The sequence below is a fragment of the Gopherus evgoodei genome, chromosome 11, assembly GCF_007399415.2.
Source record: "Gopherus evgoodei ecotype Sinaloan lineage chromosome 11, rGopEvg1_v1.p, whole genome shotgun sequence".
Lineage (NCBI taxonomy): Eukaryota > Metazoa > Chordata > Testudines > Testudinidae > Gopherus > Gopherus evgoodei.
The window spans coordinates 33,889,161-33,911,793 of NC_044332.1; the positions used below are offsets into that span (position 1 = coordinate 33,889,161).

The following is a 22,633-nucleotide window of genomic DNA, read 5'->3' on the forward strand; positions in this document are numbered from 1 at the left end:
AGCCCTTTCCTCCTTAATCCAGAAGTGCGGGTGGGGTTGTGCCTCTCATGATATGGCATATGGAGACATTTAATAATAATTAATAATAGACTTAAGTATATTTTTGCTGAAATGACTATATCATTTAAAAGTATGTTGGGCAGGGATTGGTTTGTTTTAACTATAGAAAAAGTTGTCTTTTTCTTTAAATACTGTAGGGCAGATCCTGACCCACTGCTGCCCTGAGATTGCCCAGAGTAGGGGAACATCTGGTGGTGCTGTCTCTATCACTGCAGTTTGGGAAAGGGGTGTGGGCAGGACTCTGTATGTCAGATATCACTGGCTTCCATAATGACCCCTTGGCCCATAAACACAGCTGGTATGAGTTAGAGCAGCCAGGCATCATTGGAACACAGTGCCCCACCCTCTAATGTGAATTAGATTGGGGAACTGGGGATCAGTCTAGTGCAGAGTGGCTCATCAGGCACTTTTGCACCCCCTCAGCTGTACTGAAATACCTAACAATTATTTCCATCACTTCTATTTTGGCAAGAAAACCACTCTTCATAAAAGAGAACAGAAGTGTTCTTCCACTTAGCTAGGTTATACTGCCTGCCAGTGATACGCTTTAAATGCTGTAAGGACTGCATACAGGTTAATCAGTTGATGTGCTTTGGGACATATGGTTTGATAAATCTGATGATGAACAAATTCTATGTCTGCAGCTAGATTACGAGCAAAAGCCCTTTCCTCTTCAACATACTGGTGCATTCACACAGTCCAGCTAAAAATAAATTGTTGTATCACTTTAATCAGTTGTTCTAAGTTTAAACTGCTTTTCCATTTTAGTCTTATATATTTTGGTTTGAAGTACTGCAACAGTGGAAAATAAATTAAGTCGTTAAACTGAGTTTTACAGTTAAATACTTACTCGTACATGTTGAATCTGACCCTAAAAAAAGAGATCTATTTGCCTTTCATCCATGTTTCTATTGCTTCAGAAAGGTAGAAAAAATTACCCTCAGAGTCGTGTCAAATCTCTGCACTGATTAAAAACAACCATGATTAGCTATGTGGATCAAAAAAGTGTGCTTCACCAAAATACCTGATTGGCAAATCATAGATTTTCCCATATTAATAAGAGACTGGACAGAAACACTGTCAATATTTAGGTAGGATATGCTTTGTTCACTTAATCAACAAACTTTACAATCCTGCTTTACTTCTGTAGTTTCCCTGGTACCATGCCATATGCTTTTAGCTGCCTCTGATCAGACTCAAAGCAGTGTTGCAAAATATGTAGTCTTGTCTGGCTAATCAGGACACTTATAAAACAGAAGGCAAAAAGAGAGAAATAGAGGAAAGAGAAGAAATAAGGTGGGAAGGGAAAATGACACTTGAGGGAGGACATGACAGCAGGAACCCAAGTCTCTTTCCTGTTGGTGTTCAGGATTTAGCCAAAGCCGGGAGAGGTAGCAATGTTATCTGGTTCCCTCTTTCTGGTCTGGTCTGGTCAGGACACCTTTCAGGAATGGGATGATGAAATACCAGCAGTGTCCTTGTGGTTTCTGGAGTCCCAGGAAATGACGAGGTGGCAGCCCTGATGGCAAGGGCATAGGCCTTCTAGCCCAACTGGCATCCTAATTCCCCAACAACGTCAGTTTTTAAGGACCTCCAGAAGTGGAGATGAGAGGAATAGTCAACTTAAGAGTACAGGCCCCTGTGCAAATCTCAGGTTGAGCATCCAGAAAATGGGGAACACACAGAAGCCACTTGCAAAAAGTTCGGTATAAATGACTTGCCTGACATCTCACAGGAACTCTGTGGCAGAGGAATGATAGAATCCCATTTTTCAGGATGACATTCAACTGCCTAATCTATGAGACCATTCTTTCTCTTCATGCAGTCTCCTACCTCATTCACTATACACCTTTCAACTTCTGTAACAAATGAGGCAGACATTAACCACACAGTGGTGTCATTAACTACACAGCCTGATTTATTCCCAGAGCACCTTAATTCTGGCATTTCCTAACTCTTGAGTGCTTAATGGTGTGTGTGTGTGTGTGTGTGTGTGTGTGTGTGTGCGTGTGTGTGTGTAATTTCCTAGTTTTGTTTTTTTTTTTAAATGAAACTGAAAAACAAATTCCATGATGTGGAACCATACTGATCATATGGTTCTGAGCAGGGTTACAATCGTTAGTTTCACAATACAGGCTTCTACCACTTGAGCTAACAGTGTAACCAACAGCAGCCAAAGGTTATCATCCTCTGTGTGAGCCGGCCTTTAGAGGGAGATGAGGCGTACATTTTTGCCAGTGGGTTTCACAGCTATTTGCAGACAGCAGAGGAATGATGAGATTTATTCCAGATTCTGAGAAGTGCGTTCTCTAATGGTTATGGACTCTCCTGTCTCTGTTGTTCCCAGGCCTGACCCCTGCTATTCATGGCCCCTCCAGCCTGTCTTTGTCTAGGTCTCCCACCCCCACTCCCCCACTCAGCTCATCATCTCTATCCCAGGCATCCAAACGCCTCACCAGCTCCGCATCCTTGACTGTTTTCCTTTCATCCCCCTGGCCAAATCTTCATCTCAGCCACCCACCCACACCCTTGTCACTCCCTTCGCCACACCCTTTGGCTCCAGCTCCTCAGCCCTCTGCATTCCTTTCAGGTTCCTTCCTCCTGCTCCTAATTGCTGCCTGTGCACCAGCTATGGGGGGAGTGGGGGCATTGACATGAAAAGAAAGATCAGTTCTCATCCCTAGTGCCATAAACTGCCCCAAGTGGCTGGGAGGAGCAATTGCAGGAAGAGGCCTGCTCGGGCCCTGTAACCCTGAACTGGAGGATGCTTAGCATGGGTGGAATCTTCAGCGAATTTAGCTGCTAAACTCTAAAATGTCTCTACAGATCATGTGTGAACTGAGATTTTCAGAGGCTAATAATTTGATCCAATTCAGGTTGATTTTTACAGGTCAACCTCCTAACATTATGGTTTCCCACATCTGGCACATTTCAAATCCCCACTCCAAAATATGGAGGCTCAAGAACTTCTCTGTGAAATGGTGTTTAGAATTTTTTTACAAGGGCAGAACATATATTTCCTCTAACTCCATTTGAGAAATACCTGAACCATTTGTGCTGAAATTCCATCCACCTCTTTCTAACTCCTCATTCTAAAATAAAGTCAGCCTGAGGTAGATATCTAGCATGGATTTAGCCCAAATGGTTGAAATTTGAGAAAGTTATAAGCAATTGAAAACAAGGTTTTATAATGGGAACTGTCAGACAACTTGAAGTACAGGTCTCACTCTCTGCCCCACATATAATATCATATAAGTTTTATTATAATTTTTTTTTGTCAAAGCAAGCCTGATTTTGTAGTCTTTCCTTAGGACTCAGGCAAAACTGCCTTTAAATTCAATGAAAGTTTTCATTGTGTAAGTACTATAGGGTTGGACCCTTATCCTGTATACCTCATGAATTAGCTGTTTTATTGCTAACCAATGTAATGGGTACAAACATGAAAAAAGGCCCCTTTGATACCACTGGATGTACCTGGTCCAAATGCTTGTGAGACAGGTAGAAGAAGGAGTAATATTGTTTGAGGATATTATTTTTCTCTTAATTCCTCAAATTAATCTCTGATGTATTAATTACATATTATAAAGAGAAAACGATATATTCAAAATCTGGTTCTTGCCCTTTACAGTAGCTAATATGGCAAGTAAGTTCAATTACCAGCATAGTTGCACCTTTTTTTTTATTATGAGGAATTATCTGTGAGATTTTCTTTTCAGATCTTTATCTTCTAGGACGAAATAAATGTCATGTCAAACTAACTCAACAGACCCTTTAATGGCAACAGAGCCCCTTTCTCTCTATTATGCTAACATCAGTGTCCTGTTGCTAATCATACTTCTTTTATACCTAGGTCAGATGTTGCAATTTTGTACAATGATCGTTCTGTTCTTGAAAATCATCATGTGAGTGCTGCTTACAGACTTATGCAAGAGGATGAAATGAACATTCTGGCAAATTTAACCAAAGATGACTGGAGGTAAGATCTATTGGGACATTAAGGATGATTCCAATAAATAGAAAGGGTAGGTCTTCTCCTTTGCACCTCATTTTGGATATGTGTACACTTTGAATTGTGTACTCATATTCATTCTAACTCTCTTTGAGCTAGTGCACTAAAATCGAATGTAGTCCTGGCAGCACGATGGGCTAGCCACCCCGTGTACATACCAGTCCAAGACCCTAAGCATGAACTAAAGGCAACTAATCCATCCCACTTTCATGGCTATGTTCTATTTTTAGCACACTAGCTCAATAAGAGCTAGAGCAAGTATATCTTCTCAAGCTGAGAATCATACCGCCAGCCTGAAGTGTAGACATGCCCTTTGAGCTCTAGCTGAAACTGAAGAAGCCTTGGAAATGGAAGCATGTAAGAGCATTGGAACTTAAATGGGCATTAAAAAAGATGGTCAGAATCATAACTGACATTTCACAATAACTCGAGCCACAATATCATAAATGATAATTGTCAGGACTGCCTTGAGATCTTCCATTATTAAGAAAGTTGCTATGGTGTACAACAGTGCATGCAGAGAATTCAAATCACAAGCCTTCCTGTGTTACTATTGGTAGAGCTGTTATCATTCAAGTACGCCTAAAATATCTAACCAATAGCTGTATTGCAGTGTTACTGGCAGGTGTGCTGTATCTGGAGAACATTGCTTCCAGGAATGGTGTCCCTAAAGACAGAGTGCCAAATTCTGCTCACAATAATACCTGCACAATCCAATTGTCTTCGGAGGAGTTAAAAATTTGGCCCATCATGTACATAAAGCTGCAGTACTTGGCCCAGACAGAAGCCTCTTTCTGTAACACCTTCTTGTTTGCGTGTATTAATTTATTTCCTCTTTGGAATCAGACCATCGTTAGACAGTTCAGTTGCATGTAGCTGAATTCAGAGATGGAATGTGTAAAACTGGCTTACAGACAATCAAGGTGTTAATATTTAACAATACAGGGAGTTAAAACCTATTGATTTTTAATCCATTAATTACCCTTAATTGTTGCAGCACACCTCATACATAAAATATTTTTTTCATCTCTATGATTGAAGCAGACTGCTACATGTTTTTGACTTTATTTTTTTCTTTCAGAGCACGCTTACTCTCATTCATTGTCCTTAAATTTTTTAAATGAATTTAGTTCTGGACAAAGATCAATAGCTCTGAAAGCTGATTTTAGATTTGCACTATGAGAGTATTCTCTTACCCACACTGCCTCTATCCATATGACTTAACATAGTTCTGGAGGCTTCTACCTTCTGAGGATTGAAAGGATAGTTCTGTCTCTGTGATCCCTCTGCTTAGACTGCCACTGAACATACGAAGAAAGTGATAGTGTTTTGGGATCCTAGAAGAGCCAGCAAACAACTTTCAGATGCTGATACCTTTCAATCCCTAGCAGTCTGTGTCACTTAGAGAGTGAAAGATTCTGAATCTTTATGCCGCTTATGTGGAGGTGTGACGTCAGTAGTTTAACTTTTTCTCTTTATTTTTTCCCCTAGATATTTTATCCTAGCTAGATGTTTGTCACACTCATTAACATGTTATCGAAGTGCCTTAAGATATATAGGACTAGAATCTGGTCCAGCCGAGCTACAGTCAGTAAATGACTGGGGCAAAGACATCTCTGGGCTTCCCTGAACTTGGGATCACCAAGGACTAGTCCCCAACATAAATCAGTGCAATTTGGGCACTGACTGAATTTACACCCAGCTGCCCCCAGAGGCCACACTAGCAGCCTGGGATCAACAGGACCCAGTGCATTCCAGCCACTCCTTCCTCAGGTGGCTGTGGGAGGGGAGATAGGAATAGAATAGGAATCCCTATTGTTACACCAATTATATTAGACCAGTAAAAACCAGCAGGATCTTATTAAAGGGGACAAGGCAAAGATGCCACATTTATTATGATAACAATTTGATTTATGACTAATAACTAATATCTTAATTCTTATACACACACATTATACCTAATACCTATACACACACACACACACACATATTCACACACACACACACACACACATTCACACACACATCCATCAGATGTTCTGCAGCTGCTGCATAGTTACCAGTCCTGAAGATAGCTTAAGTTCATAGCTTGATTTTGTAGCTTGGGTTCGTAGCTTGTGGCGGCTAACTGGCCAGGAAAGCCAGGCACAAGGACAAGCTGGATCTCTGTTGGGCAGGCACTGATGTTCTTCCATGTTGGCAGCAGAGTCTCTCATCTCACCCTTCTTTTTTATAGGCTTTTAGTTTGGATTCAAAGTCTATAGGTCTTGCTGTGTCACGCTGCCTCTGGGTTTAGATTGATCACCCATCAATTGCAGGCGTGACTTTCAGCCTTGAACCTGGCTTTGATCTTCCTTCTGTTGTTCTGTTGTCCTTTTCTTTTTAGGGTGGATGCTTCTTACTTTGTTTAGGGCTGTTGTCTAGGTCTTCAGCCATTGGTATTTGAACTTTATCTCATCAGGACAGGCTGGGGCTGGAGGTTGATTCCGTCATCCACACATACCTCATTCACACATCTAAACTAAACTAAGATTACAGCAGGGTTTGCAAAAATGAAGGTTGGAGGAAGCTTTTACAAAATGGAGTGAGTGTTTTAAAATGGGGTTTGAATTACAATATGGAACAGAAGTTACAGTATAGGCAAGTGTAGTGAATGGTGAACAGAAGTTACATTAATAAAGTGAACAATTAAAAACAATTTCATTTATCAGTTCTACACTATGACAGCAGAAGATTTTCCAGTGCTGGGAGAAGCCTCCAGTTCCCAGATCTGTCAGCTCCATGCTGCTTTGCACTGGGAGACTGGAGCAGAGCAAGTCTCAGGATCTGGACTGTAATAGTGTAGTTTTTGTAGCATATACATGTATTTCTAAAATAGTCTTTTCTACCAAGACTGATCAATCTTCATACTAACTTTCCTTCTTTTTTATGCTGGACTGTACACAATGTGGCTCCTTTATGCTCTCTCAGTGGCACTCTGTCTCTTTCTCTTACATTTCTCTTTGCTTTCATGGTAATTTAGTATGCTCTTTCAGAAGTTGTTCAACTACTCTCCAATTGTGCTTGCACTGGCTTTTGAAATATCTTTTATTGTGACCTTTTCTGTATTTCCCATTTATTTTAGTGATGTTTTAGTATAGATATTTGTATCAGAATTTCTTTATATGGAATGGTTACACAGAGTCCAGATTCTGCTCTCTGTTGTACTCATCCAACCCATGTGAAGCCAGCGAGGTTGCATGGCAGCCATAGGGGGCAGAAATTTGGCCCCTTTAATGAGAGTATAAGATATGTATTTAATGGAGGCAGGAAGCCCAATTATTACATGTAGGTAGGTATCATTAATTGTGAAGACTTCTGAAAATTCTGCTATGACATCACTGATATTCAGACATGGAATAAAAGGATTTACTTACCTGAGCTAAAGTAGGGCACCCAATTCTCTATTTGGTCACATAAATCAGCATTTAATATCTCTAATATCTGTGCATGCCTAAGTACTGATTTGAATACCCATGCAGTTTGTGGAACTGGTTGACCTAATTATGAGGGTCAGATTGGAAAATTATCACCTGGTATTCATTTTGTAAGTTCAAAAATATTCTTGTTTCCCTGTTATTATTTGCAGTGGTTCAGTAGCACAGTGGAAAATCCGTTTAGCCACTTGAAAGAAGCACTTCAGGTTTTTTAAATTATTAATAGAATGAACTTTTTTGATTCTCTTTATTCAAATTCATGCCATTAAAATAGCTTTGAAGCTTACAATAAAGCAAATTGGCAGTAAATTGAAATGTTAATTTGTTCAACTTTTTCAAAACACGTCGTGTCTGATTCATTTCTTAAATACTGTCAGACCTGTTTTCTTCACTTGTACTGATTATTTTTTTAATGCCCATGCCTGGTTAAACTATGGCTTTGCTAATTATTTCATCAAGATAAAGAAAAGTGATTGAGTTTTTTTTTTTTTGCGTTACCATTTTTTTCTACCTGTTAACATCAGGGAGAATGTGCTAATAAACTGTCGGGCTCAATTAAGTTTAAAACACAAGGTTTGGGTCTGAATCAGTGAAATGCTGCCAACGTTGTAACAAGGGCTTTGTCAAGGTTAATACATGTGACATTCCCCAAGTAGTATTAGTCATTCCTCACGCTTTCCCTCAACCAAACCTCACCCACCCCCTCGACACACACAAAATCCTCCTTTCCATACTCTTCTCCCTTACCTACCTCCCCTCCCCCAAAAATCCAGCAATCCTTTTACCCTCCTTTCAAAGAGGAAATAAATGAATACATGCAAATAAGAAGGTGTTACACAGAGAGGCTTCTGTCTGGGCCAGTACTGCAGCTTAATGTACATGGTGGGCTAAATTGTGCTCTCACATCATGCAACTCCTCTGAAGACAATTGGACTGTGCTGGTATTATTGTGAGCAGAATTTGGTCTCCCTTTCCACACCAGCCATTATCCTTTGATTCGCCGTGCTTCCACCTCCCCAGCAGTATAGGGGTACTCTTCTAAGTGGCTCACACAGCAGCAGCAGTGCTGGCAGATGGGTGCCCTGTGGTCTTTGGCAGTAGTGGTGGTAGGCATCTTGTCCTGCAACCTTTGGGTGTCGGATAGGGCGACCACTTTTTCAAAAAGCAAATGTGGGACACATGCAGGAACCCCACCCCCCTCCATGGCCTGACCCCTTGCCCCTCCTCTTCCCTCAATCCCCCACCCCCTGGTCCTCCTTTTCCCCATGAGGCCTCGCCCCCTGGCCTGGCTGGAAGCCAGAGTCAGGCTGTGATAAGAACCACCCAGGTCCTTCCACCTGCCTTGTGCAGGGGGCTAGGGTGCCCGAGAGCAACCTCCAGCCTGTATCCCCACCTTCTTGGATGTGCCACCAAAGGCAGAGGAAGGGTCTAGGGCTCCCCACAGTGGTCCAAACACCCTGGGCAGCTCTTACCACAGCCTAGCTCAGGCTTCCAGTCTGTCCAGGGACAACCCTTGAGGGGAAGAGGAGGAGCAGGGGACAGGGCCTTGTGCTGAGAGAGGGATTACTCTTAAAAGTGAGCTCAAGAATTACAAGTTCAAAGGAAAGAAAAATCTGTAGAAAGAGGGAGTAGAAGTTTGTTTCAGGTTTGTGTTAGGTTTTTTTTCTTTCCTGTTTTCTCCCAAAACAGCAGAGTGTAACTAATATAAACCTCTCAGTTTCCATGCAACTTCTGCCTGTTTCTTACAAAAACTGTCTTGTTTCATTTGAAGTTCAAAGCAATGTGCAGGAGGAGCAGTTGGGATGCAAGTTAATTAGTGTCATATCAGAGGTCAGGCAAGGTTGCCATGGTTGCACATCATTATTTGAATAGCAAAGGGAGGCCTGAATCTCCACTCAGTTATACCAGTGCAAATCAGTAGTAAATCCATTGAAATTAATGAGTGACACCAGCTTAAACCTACTGTTGAGGGAGTTCAGTCTCAAAACTTATAATAAACCATCACATCTCCTCCAAACAGAATTGTAATTAACTCATATCTTAAAAACATAAACATAGAATTTCACATTAATATTTAACAAGGTTTGTTGTAGAACCCCCTGAATACCACATTTTATTCACAGACTCAAACTTTAATGTCACAAGGGACTATCATCATCTAGTCTGACCTCCTCCACATTGCAGGTCACAGAACCTCACCTACTCACTCCTGTAATAGACTCCTAACTGCCGGCTGAGTTACTGAAGTCCTCAACTCATGGTTTAAAGACTTCAAGATACAGAGAATCCACCATTTACACTAGTTGAAACCTGCAAGTAACCTGTGCCCCATGCTTCAGAGGAAGGTAAAAAAAATCCAACCCACCGGGGTCTCTGCCAATCTGACCTGGGGAAAATTTCTTCCCAACCACACACCTGGCGATGAATTAGACCCTGAGCATGTGGGAAAGACCCACCAGGCAGACACCTGGGAAAGAATTCTCTGTAGTAACTGAGAGCCCTCCCGACTGTGCTACTGTAACAGTCAATAAACTGCTTCCGGTCCTACACTCCCATCAGCATTCACACAGGCAGGGACACACCCAGCTGCAGTTGCGTGCAGGCTTTGGCCAGCTGCTGCATGAACCAACAATAGAGAGGCTACAGCCAAGATAACCCCCAGCTTCCCTGCCTAGGACCCCAGAACTGTACCATCCTGTTCTGGTCAAAACCCCAACCAGTACAAATTTATTACTCAGTTCTCCTCTCCCTCAATGTGAAGAGGAATGTACACAGTACACTCGTGTTAAACCAAGTTGAGATTTTCCCCGGACACTTCAGTTCAAAGGAACACTGGTTTAGATTAAAACAAAAGTTTAACTACAGAAAGACAGATTTTAAGTGATTATAAGTGATAGCAAACAAATCAAAGCAGATTACCTAGTATATAAACAAAACCGCAAACTAAGACTAAAATACTAGAAAGACTGGATATGAATTAGCAATCTCTCACCCTGACTGATGATACAAGCAGGCTTGCAGATTCTCAAGGCACAAGCTACATTTGCTTTACAACTTGGGATCCCCACCCCGTTCCAAGTCCTTTTCTTTCGGAGCTTCTCCAGGTGTTGAGTTGTGGGGGACTGAAGTACAACAGATGATGTCACTCCCTGCCTATTGCGGGAACCCTTTGTTCCAAAAAACAGTTCCAGCCCAGTTTGTGGAAAAATACAGGCACCCAAAATGGAGATCAGTGTCTTATAGTGTCATGTGGTCTGGTCTCATTCCCTTGCATGCCCTGCCAAGCCATAGCAGCCATTATTTACAGTCTGTCTGGAGCAATCTCAGGAAGGTTCACCAGGTGGGAGATAAGCTTCTCCTAAGGCAGGGGTTCCCAAACTTGGTTTGTGGCTTGTTCAGGGTAAGCCCCTGGTGGGCTGCGAGACACTTTGTTTACCTGAGCGTCCACTGATACAGCCACTCGCAGCTTCCAGTCTCTGCGTTTCGCTATTCCCGGCCAATGAGATCTGCAGGAAGCAGTGGCCCCACCCGCACCACTTCCCACAGCTCCCATTGGCTGGGAACGGCACACTGCAGCCACCGGGAGCTACTAGCGGCCGTACCTGTGGATGGTCAGGTAAACAAAGCATCTTGCAGTGCGCCAGGGGCTTACCCTGAATAAGCCGCAAACCAAATTTGGGAACCCCTGTCCTAAGGCCTATTGTTTTTCCTAATGGCCCATTACCCTGAGCAGGCCCTTCCCACCAGCTGTCTAGGCAGAAAGCATTTTGCCTAATGAGTGTCACCCAGGTGTAAACACATTTGAAACTCAGATACATAGTCAATATTCATAACTTCAGATCCAAAAAGGATACATGCATACAAATAGGAGAATCATATTCAGCAAATCATAATTTTCCACTGATTTACATCATAATCATATCATAATTGTACCCCCATGATAAATATGGGGTGTAGTGTCACACCATCTCCAACATGTCCTTGATCTAATTGATGCTGCTGTTTTTCAACAGTGAGTTCTCACAGAAAGGTCTGATACTGGGACCTTCATAAGCTGCATTATCAGTGGTTAGCAGTAGAGTCCAAGGTCTCAGTACTACAGAAGAAAGAATGTTAAGATCACAGAAGAATGCATAAGGTTGCATGCTTCATAAACACACATTTCAGGTTATGTATTCTACCCTACATCCTTCCACCTACCTGCTGCTCCCTTTCACCCTAATGGGATATGTATACAGCATGTCAGTTAAGAGTCAGTGAGTGAAGAAGCACTTGTTACCAAATCAGCAATTGCTAGTGATGGGAGTTAATGATTTATACTATATATGCATATGTTTGTGTGTTTATTGAATAGAAGGTTGGCAGACAAACCTTTGTCCTTGAAAGAAATAGGTACAAGCTGTAGATAAAATTTAGAGCTGTTCTAACTTATGCCAGTTTGTAATGGTCCATAGTGTTAAGCTCATGGGGTATTGGACACAGGTGCTGTTCTGACCAAACTTGAAAAAGTGGAAAAGAATAAAGAGGAACTTTAAATAGCCTGAATTCCTAACATTTCAGACTTGACACTTCTTCATCTCCTAAATGGCTCCTGAACCTTCTAGCTAATAATAGCGTTGTATCTGCTGTACACTAAGTTGGAAGCTTATATCCTCCTGCTGTTGTAGTGGACCCAATGGTCTAATTGGTCTCCCCTCTTTCTGAATGTGATGATCCTAGTACTGGAGTAAAATAAGCAAAAGAGTTATAGCCAGGATTGCACTTAATTATAGTTTGTGCACTAGAAAAGAGGAATCACAAACCAGCATGACTCTAAAATAATAATTGCAGAGCCGATTTTGTGAAGTATGCTGCTGCCACAGAATCCCTTTAGGGACTTGAGGTTCCAGTTGTTAATCATGTCTTGAAGTGCTTTTTTTAATTAAAAAAGTGTTCATTTTTGTTTAGAAAGATATGAATTAACCAGTGCTTCTCAAGCAAACGTTCCGTAAACAGAATAAATGAATTGTAATTAGTAACTTTGCTTTTGATTGCTTTTAGGGAACTGCGTAGCCTGGTCATTGAGATGGTCTTGTCAACAGATATGTCAGGACATTTCCAGCAAATTAAAACAATGCGACATACTCTGCAGCAAACAGAGGGGTAGGTTATTTTCCATTCTGTTCTTTAGAAGTTTTAAACGAGTTAATGCACAAGAAAATACTTTAAATAGTTGCTTTTGTTCTGAGATAATTGGAGCATGTCCTTGACTTAACAGGATAGACAAAGCCAAAGCAATGTCTTTGATTCTACATGCAGCAGACATAAGCCATCCAGCAAAATCTTGGGAACTGCACTACCGGTGGACAACGGCACTGATGGAAGAATTTTTTCGACAGGTGCCATTTTCAAAATCTGTTAACATAGTTAAAGTATTAGTTACACTGTTAGATATTTTGTAATTCCACCTGCGAGAATACTGTCAGTTATAATTTAGTAGAGTGATCAGAATCATGCTTGCCTTACTCTCAGAAGTAGTCCCACTGTCTTCAGTACAACTACTCATGTGAGTAAGATGAATAGGATGTTGGTTAATATCAATTTCGGCTGATAGCAGGCTCCAAAGCATTAGCTTTTTTCTTCTCTAACGGTATTATAATTTGTCAAGCTGATTTCATTCTTTAGACAGAGATCTGTATACACTCTGAACTAAAAAGAGGCATTGGGTAGGAGGGAGTACCTGGATATGTGAAGGATGTGTGTTCAGCAAAGAAGGCAGATGAATGTTGTATCCATATCATATTACATAAGTCTTCTCTTTTCCCCTTCTTGTGAGCTAGTGCTGTGCATATCCCACATAGGGATGGTGGATTTTTCCTTTCTTGCCCTATGTGGGCCTGATCTGGAGACCACTCATGTCAATGGGAGTCTTTCTATTGATAATGTGGCCATAATATTGGAATCAAACACAGTGACTCAGCAACGTGACAGTATTTTTTTGTGGTGGTGAAATAGTCGTACAAAAGACAAAAATGCAATTTAAAAAAAATGTGTGGTGTTGTACTGTTGCCAGCTTCTGATTCAATAGCAACATGTGTTTATTTCACAGAATGGAGAATTTTTTCTAGTAACAAACAATGAGTTTATCTTGAATCACTGAGCAAGTGCAATTAATGCTCATTTTAAGTAAAGATGAAGGGATTTGATAATGTTTACTTTGTTTTCACCTTTCTAGTCACTCCAAACACTTGTTGCTTGTAAACACAGAGAAAATTCTACTGTCTAGCAATACCACTGAGCAAACATTGTGTAGTTAGGGGAAAGCAAACATTTCAAGTGATGAAATGAAAAAAACAGGACATTTCAGGTGTCTTGCAAGAATTGTCTAGGATCCTAGGACATCATGTGAAACACTGGGTTTGTCTCGATAAAAAGACCACCTGTGATCACTTTACCAATTAACTATGAGTGAGTGATTTTTGCTTTCTGTTGTGTTCAGGATTTGGAAATTGCTTGAAATAAGAGAAAAATATATTCTAACCCCACCTTTTTATTTATCTCAATATTGAGCATCATTTTGATATGGGCCGTTAAAATGGTAACAAAAGAAGCAATAGCGGAATGGGAGAAATAGGTAATTTAATAGTAGGGACACTTTAGAAAAATGCATTTTGCTGTCTTCCATGTTTTCCTAATGCTCAATTTTAGTCTATGCAACTAGGCTATGCCTTCAGTATTAAAGTATTATGGGAGAAGTAGCACTTGGTAGAATATTCTAGACACTTCTTAGGAAGAGATTAACATTGAAATTAATTTGCTTTTAAATGGGCAGCTTTTGGTGGGGTGGGCATGAGATGATCACCAGAGGGATAAGAGGCATTTCCCCACTGTTCTGTACAGCATTTGAATAGTTCATTTTAGAGCACCATAATTATTTTAAATTAAAATATAGCCTTACAAAAGGAAAAGAAAGTTGAACATATAGATACTTCAGTGTCTTCCTGAATCAGCAAAGTAACTAAAGCAACTATTTCCCTGTATTTGGGATATAACATGCATCCCTATGAGTCTGGGCCCTGGACAAAGTTTTAAAACAACGATTAAATTAAAATTGGACCTAGCGGCGCAGAGAGAAGCAGCAATGTTATCACAAAAAGAGCTATAAAAAAAGCTGATCAAAACCTAATTTAGATAATATCATAGCACCTTCAGTGATTACATATTTGACAAGGCACATAAGGAAAGATAGATATTGGCTGCCTGGCTCATCTAGATCGTCCTTTTGCTATGTTGTATTTTGTGGCTTTCAAACAGGAGTAGTCATACATTAACCTGGAAGGGGTCAGGGCAATGAATGAGTCAGTAATTTACACCATCTGCTCTCGAGAGTTCTCTCTCAGTTCCTAAAGATGCTTACTACTGATTTTGAACAGTAAACTTCAGGACCTTATCGATTCTTTGATTTGCCTTTGGAGAAAGTGGAGAACTGGTGCCTTAATCTAAATAATGAATAAACCCAGTCCTGTAGAAATGTTGAGCAGCAGCAGATCATTAATTAAGTTCAACATCTGGACTTGAAGTCGGGAGTTACCAGTCGGTGCCTCTTACCGTAAATAGAAATGATGGTGATATAGAATGCTGGAGGAAAAGGGGAGAACCATCAACCCAGATGAATATTGTCAGAAGAGGTCAGAAATGAACAACTGTAGAAGGGTTTTAGACATAGGGAGGCAGGATACATAGACTCCATGGAACAGTGAGGCAATATGTTCAGGCCAGGGCTGTCACATTAACAATATATAGTTCTGTTCTGCCTTGGTCGTTGAGTAGGCAGGATCGGTTAACACTTTAGTTACTACTTTATCCTTTCACTATTTTTTGTCACTGAAATACACATATGCATTTCATAATTATAAAAATATGAAACTCTCTCATAGCACCTTCATTTCAAATGTACACAACAGAAACTGGGATAATATGCACTCAGCTGAGACAGGATATAAGCTGCACATATCTCTAATATGAACAGTTCTGGTTAATGTTAGTGAGAGATGAATCTCCAAAGCTTCTAAAATATGTTGCAGACAAGCACAGTCAAGGGGAGAGTGTCTAGTCTTATAGTCTGTATACAGCCAAAACTCCCACCCGGCGACTTCAGTCAGGGCTGCCCAGAGAATTCAGAGATCCTGGGGCAAAGCAATTTTGGGGGCCTCATCCATAAAAAAAGTTGCAATACTATAGAAAACTATATTCTTGTGGGGGCCCCACTTGCCCCCACCCACCCCCACTGGGCAGCCCTGACTTCTGTGCCTGTATAAGAACTGCAGGATTGGGTTATAACATTTAGCTGAACTCAGAGCCCATGGAAAGTAGAAAATGTGCTGGAATTTCATTTCCTTTTTCCATCCAGATTGGGAATTAGATGATAATAGCTATTTCACACTAGTTTGGTTTGTCTGTTTCTGGTCTCAGCCAAAGCCAGAAAGTGCAAAGCCATAAAAAATATAAGTAATAAAATAAAACTTAAACTTACAATTTCTGAACAAGATTCAGTTTGAGTTTCACATGAAGGCTTAATACTTTGTTTAACTCAAACTGGTTTGATAAATTAAATGGATGTAATAAAAGCAGTACTTGAAATATAATATGAAGAGCTTGAGCTCTGACATCCAACTTGATGTCTGTTAACCAATCTGTCTTATAAAATATGTGATGATGATGATACCTTAGGACTGCCAAGGAATTGGAAATTTATTTATTGTGTGTTTATTGCATTCTGTACTACATTGGTCAGTCAAAAAGATTAAATTCCAAATAGTAAAACACTGTTCATGTCAGAAGACCCAAGTATGATAAAGACATTTCAAGGCTTTGGAACTTAAATTTTTAAAAAATGTAATTTACCTGCTTACACTGCAATGCAGACAAAAGCAGCAGAAACTAAGAGTTTCTGAGAACATAGAAGTTTTTAATATGCAGTTTTAAAAGTGGGCACAGATGGAAAATGGACATTATCTTAGAAAACTTTATTCAACTGGCACTAAGATTTAAAATACATATCCGTAATAATTTCAAGGGCAAAGCCTTAGAACATTATCATAAAAAAATTGTTTTCACTTAAAAAAACCAAACAAACACAAACCACACCCACCCATTTCAAATGCATAATGATAAAGAAACATACAGCTCAGGTCCCTCAAACAACCACCCAGCCCTGACAGCATTCTGGTCTGGGTTTGAGTTTATTTAAAGACAAACAAATAAAATTTCAACTTTCAAATAATAATTTTTAAGTCATTTAATTGATTTTCTTCAAACTTAACTTGCTTAACTTTAATATCTCATGAGAATTAAAGATCATGTCAAATCTTAAGACTGTGTCATGTACTGCAATTTACAATATAAAAATTGTTTAAGAAATTACAGTTTTTATTATATATTGTATGAAATGTCAAAAATACATAATGCAGTAAAGAAGTATTTAAGGCATAAACTCGAGGTAGTTAAGTTTTTAGATTTTTAGTTCTGTGATTTTTACTCTTGCATGGAATTTCCTGACTTTTGAGTTCTCAAATGTAATGTTACTTTATCCCTGTCAAAAAAACCAATGTTAATGTAAGTAATAAAATGTTCCTGATGTTAGATAATTAGGCCACAATTCCAATGAGGAGTTCTGGAGGCATCTTAAGCCATGGTTGGTTAGCTCAGTTTTGTTTTTTTTTAGTAAAGCCTTTAGTGCAGTAGAAGCCCATTGAACCAAATCCTCAGCTAGTTGAAATCAGTGGAGCGCCTTCCTTTATATTCATGTGGTTCACTTCTGGGGACCATTAGCTCCTTTTGGTAATACTACCTGCTCCTGCTCTCTTCTGTTCCCTATAATCAAATTATGGGTACCTTCTATATGGGCAGGGTGAGGAAAGGGGTCCCTGAGCACTCTACCTATTTCAGGCATAAAACACAAGGTCAGCTATAATTTGGTCCTCTGTCTCTTTTCTTTCTGTCTGCGCCACCGATAGATTTTTTTTTACATATATATTTTCTCTCTGCTCTCTTCTTCCAGCTCTAGATATCTATCCACAGCTTCACTTAGGTTATGGAATTCAATTGGACTTTAAGGGAAGAAGTGGTGAAACCCTCCATTTCTATCTGAAGCACATTCTTCTATCTCTGAGGCTGTTTTTAAGCAGTTGTATTGAAATTATTTTTCTGTGCTTTTCTTACATCCGCTCCTTATTATTGTTCAGTGCTAAATGATAAGAATATCAAAGGTGTATATTTTAAATGCACCTGCAAATGGACTTAATGCTACAATTACAAATTTATCAATGAATTTCCAGGCAAATGTGGAGCCCCCAGCATTCTAAAATGCAGTTATATAACTGGGAAAATATCAGAATGGTCGGCTTCCCCTTCTCTCCTGGACTGTCTCTTCAAGAGAAGTTAAGTTGAATGATGTCTGGGTGCTCCAAGTCCAAGCTGTGAGGCTGCAGAAGGTCTCCTTATAAAACATGCTTTTTATTTTCCTTCCCTGACATATACTAAATCACAGTGGCAGATGCTTTAGTCTTGACGAGATCTTTGCTTTCAGTATATTCTTTTCAATGCAAATTGTTAAAATTAAGTTATAATGTTGACTTTTCCTTTTCTTCTCTCTTTTTCATTTAAAAAACAATATTAGATTTATTTTACCCACAGCTTGTTTTAATTTAGGAAAAGAAGTAAATTGTATAAGTAATTGGTCAGAGAGCAGTGTTCAGGCTTTCTCCATTGTATATGTATTCTTATAATATGAAACATTGCTTTTTCCAGGGAGACAAGGAGGCTGCTTTAGGTCTACCATTTTCCCCCCTCTGTGACCGCAAATCTACCATGGTGGCTCAGTCCCAAATAGGTAATGATCAGTGCTGTTTTCTTTTTCTCATAAATGTAGGAGCATGTAGTGTTGTCATCCTCCATTCGCACACTGCACACAATGTTTTCAAAAAGCTGTAGATACTACTATAAATGGCACATTTCTTCCTACACATTTACTCACAGAAATCAGAGCTTATTACACTAGTGAAGTGCTGTCGTCAAAAGGGACAGTAAGCTCTTTCAGCATGGCATATGAAGCATATGGGACAGTATGTTTGGTGGTTAGATCAGGGTACTTGAAATCTGCACTCTTGGGGTCCAGATATTACTATAGACATTTTAGAACTTGGTAAAGCAAAGAATGGAGAAGTTGTCACCTACTCAAAGTCACAAATATCTTATTGCAGTGCAGACATACCTTGTGGCTGGCCTGGGTCAGCTGACTTGGGCTCGCAGGGCTATAAAATTGCAGTGTAGACATTCAGGCTCAGGCCAGATTCTGAGACCATCCCTTTCACAGCATAGATATATCCATAGAGTCAAGCTGGCTGGATATAAGTAACTCACTGTTTTCAAAAGGCCCTTCAAACAAGCTCCTGGCATCTATCTCCAGCACTGCTGGTGACTCACTGTGTGACCGTAGGCAAGTGATTTCCGGTCTCACATAATCCAACTGTAAAATGGATATATTATTATTTATGTTCCCCCATTCAATGACTTTTAAAGTCTTATAATCTCAGCCCTTTTAAATTGTTCATCTGAAAAGTCATGTAAAGAACCTAGTCCATATTATTAACCAATAAGAATCAGAATTTATTTTTAAATTTTACATAGAGAAGCATGACACACCTATTAAATATTCTTTTCTCTTCTTAGAAAGAACCAGACTAGGTTCCACCCCCCAAATGCCAATTTCTAAGGCAGTGTGGTATTGTGGATTAATAACTGGAAGTTAATAAAACTCCTGGCTTCTAATACCAACTCTGCTGCTGATTGGGCCTCTGATCCTGAAAACATTTATATATGAACGTGAGTGGCCCCAGTGAATTCAATTGGACCACTCAAGTACAGTAACTCATCACTTAACATCCTCCCAGTTAATGTTTTTTCATTATTAGGGCGCTGACCTATCAGAGAACATACTCCTTTAGAGTCCTGCAATGTTCCCTTATAACGTTGTTTGACTCCCCGCACCCCCTCCTGCCAGGGAGCGGGGTCGAGGTGCCTGGGCTTGCCCGCTCCACCTACCCAGCATTCCAGCCGGGGAGCAGGCAAGCCCTGATGCCCCAACACCATTCCCCGGCTGGAACGTGTGGTGGGCGGAGCGGGGCAAGCCCCCACCACCCCAACCCTGCTACCCCCCTCCCTCAACCAAGCTTTGCAATCATCACTGGTGAGTGCAATATTAAATTGTTTGCTTAAAATTATTTAAAACTTATACAATGTATATAATGTCTTTTGTCCGGGGAAAAAATTTTCCCTGGAACCTAAGCTCCCCTATTTACATTTATTCTTGTGGGGAAATTGGAGTTGCTTAACATTGTTTTGCTTCAATTTGCATTTTTCAATAACATAATTAGGATGTTAACTGAGGAGTTACTGTAGGTGTTTGCCTGGTTAGGACCTATTCTGATTAGATATTAATCATTTGTATTTCAGTACCACTTAAGGGCCCCAATGAAAGATCATGATCTCATTGTATAAACACCTAAAGAAAAGATAGTATCTTCCGTGAGGAGCTTACATTCAAAGTAAAGAGCCTTAATGTGTAGCCTTGGGATAGCAAATTAGGGCCTAATTTTTTCAAAGGTGAAATGCAGGCCCTTGCCTTCCCCCATCATCTGTAAAGTAATTATTTGCATCCCTATTTTAAAGTTTTATGGGGCCAATAACAGGTATGAACTCTAAAAGTTTGCTGAGGAAAGCGTGCCTTGAAAAGTGCCTTTCACAGATGTCAACACATCCCCCCCAAATAATCCTGGGACTGGGAGATCCTATATGTTAAGATGTCATATCCTTGAACTGAACAGTATCCTCCAGTATTATCTTGTAATGTAATACGTCTCCCATTCCATTTCCAGCCAGACTCAAGTGACAACGTACTTGAGCTTATACCTGTTGCTCACCTTTGTGCTGAGTTAGAGTGTGAAGAGAGCCTGAAATCCGTAGCAAATCTCATGTTCTACCTACATTTTGTTTGCTAAGTGCTCAGCAGAGGATAATGCCTATTCTCTCTAGTTATGTCATTCTCTACCTTGATGAGCACTTTAAAATGTAAAATACATTGTTCAGTGCTGACATCTTAGAGCTGTGGGATGAATGCTGTCTCCCAGGGATATTACTTATTCTCTTCACTGATTTGACAGAACACTCCTACACACTGTGAAATAACACTTTACTTCCACAGAATAATAAACAGCAATTTGGAATATTGACTCATTGGCATAAGGCTCTGAATGGTAACATTGGTAGACTGACTTCTTGCCCACTGGTTCTGTCATGGCTTCCCTTTTATTCAGTAATTAATTGCAGTCTCCAATGGAAAGCTTATTGTGAAATGCACAGGGTTCAGTGGAGACAGGAGTGAAAAACTGTAAATATTAGCATTTAGTTACTTCTGTACCTCTCCAGGTGTTTTTTTGTTTCCTCAGCAGAATAACTACTATAGAAATTACACTGAGAGAGAAAAAAAGATCTCAAGTATATTGAATCTGGATTGCATTTGTATTCAGAATATTATCCTGATATTAAAACCTTGAAGTCCAATTTTTTCCAACTTGATCAGACATTATGGATGTCATTGGGTGACATTTCTCTTTCGTGTTTTGCTAATCTGGTTTCTGAAGTTGGAGCCAGAATAAAGACAGAGACTAGTCGTTGGCTTTGAGACCCATAAAAATGTACAACCTGAATTCATCTCATTCTGCTTTTCAGGTTTCATTGATTTCATAGTAGAGCCCACGTTTTCTCTTCTAACGGACTCAATGGAGAAAATTATTATTCCTCTTATAGAGGAAGCTTCAAAGTCTGAAAGTTCTGCCTTTGGGGCACCCAGGTTTGAACATTTTCTCCTTTTACTTTGTGATTCTTTGTAACTAGGCATTAGCAACAGCAGCATAATTATTTTCTAATCTGTTCATATTTTCAAAAGTCTGATGTGAATAGTTATACTGTGTTACCACCTAGTGGCTCTGTCTTGTAATTGCAGCTGTCTACTATGTTCTTGTACTGGACAAGGACACTGCACAGAAGGGCAAAAAACGCAATAAAGAACAAAGTACCCACCTCTAAGGACTTGAAGTTGAATTTTCTTCTGGACATACAAAAAGAAAATGTTTTCTGGTTCTTTTCCATCATAAAAAATACTGGGCCATTTCTTCTTAAAGCAAAACCCAGGAAGTGTCTATTATCACATTTTCTTTTTAATGTGTGGATTTAACCCTTCACTGTAGTATACCACTATAAAAACACTGCAGTGCAATAATTTCTTAGTGTATTGGTTAGATTTGGTAGTGTCAGAATGATGTGGCTATAACTTTGCTTTTTTAGGTTTAACTTATTCTTTGTGCATTTCTGTTGTGGGCAATGTTCCCAACCACTTTGGGTAACTGTGCTAGACTAAGACATCAGTGGTGTCACATACTATTTAACTGCTAACTTTTACTCCAGTTGGAGTTCAGGCAGCTTCACTCCCCGGTTTCACGTTAGTGTGCATAACTGAATGAGAGGTGAGCAGAGGCTTTCTACTGGGTCTTGCACAGAGGTTCAACATTAGGCACCTTGTCATGGTATAATTCCCCACTCTGAACCTTAGCGTCCAAAAGATGGGGTACCAGCATGAATTCCTCTAAGCTCAAGTACCAGCTTAGAACCTGTAGCGCTGCCACCAACCAGGAATTCCAGTGCCTGGTACACTCTGGTCCCCCCAAAAACCTTGTCCAGGGACCCCCAAGACCCAGACCCTCTGGATCTTAACACAAGGAAAGTAAACCCTTTCTCCACCAGTGCCTCTCCCAGGCTTCCCCTCCCTGGGTTACCCTGGAAGATCACTGTGATTCAAACTCCTAGAATCTTAAAACAGAGAGAAAAATCCACCTTCCCCCCTCCTTCTCTCTCCCCCTCCCAGATTCTCCCTGAGAGAGAAAGTAATCCTAACGCAGAGAGAAAATAACCTTTTTCTCCCCACCAATTCCCTGGTGGATCCAGATCCAGTCCCCTGGGGTCTCACCAGAGTAAAAAAACAATCAGGTTCTTA

General features: G+C 40.2%; 1 protein-coding gene across 8 annotated transcripts in view; it reads left to right on the forward strand.

Annotated features, from left to right (window-relative positions):
* Nucleotides 1–22,633, forward strand: part of PDE1A (phosphodiesterase 1A) — a 283,981-nt gene that overhangs the window by 220,844 nt on the left and 40,504 nt on the right. For all 8 annotated transcript variants that reach the window (XM_030580757.1, XM_030580763.1, XM_030580758.1 and 5 more), the window contains 5 exons: nt 3,911–4,036; nt 12,586–12,687; nt 12,803–12,923; nt 18,334–18,415; nt 21,313–21,433. In XM_030580757.1, the coding sequence (XP_030436617.1) occupies nt 3,911–4,036; nt 12,586–12,687; nt 12,803–12,923; nt 18,334–18,415; nt 21,313–21,433 (552 nt within the window). The remainder of the gene's footprint in view (nt 1–3,910; nt 4,037–12,585; nt 12,688–12,802; nt 12,924–18,333; nt 18,416–21,312; nt 21,434–22,633) is intronic.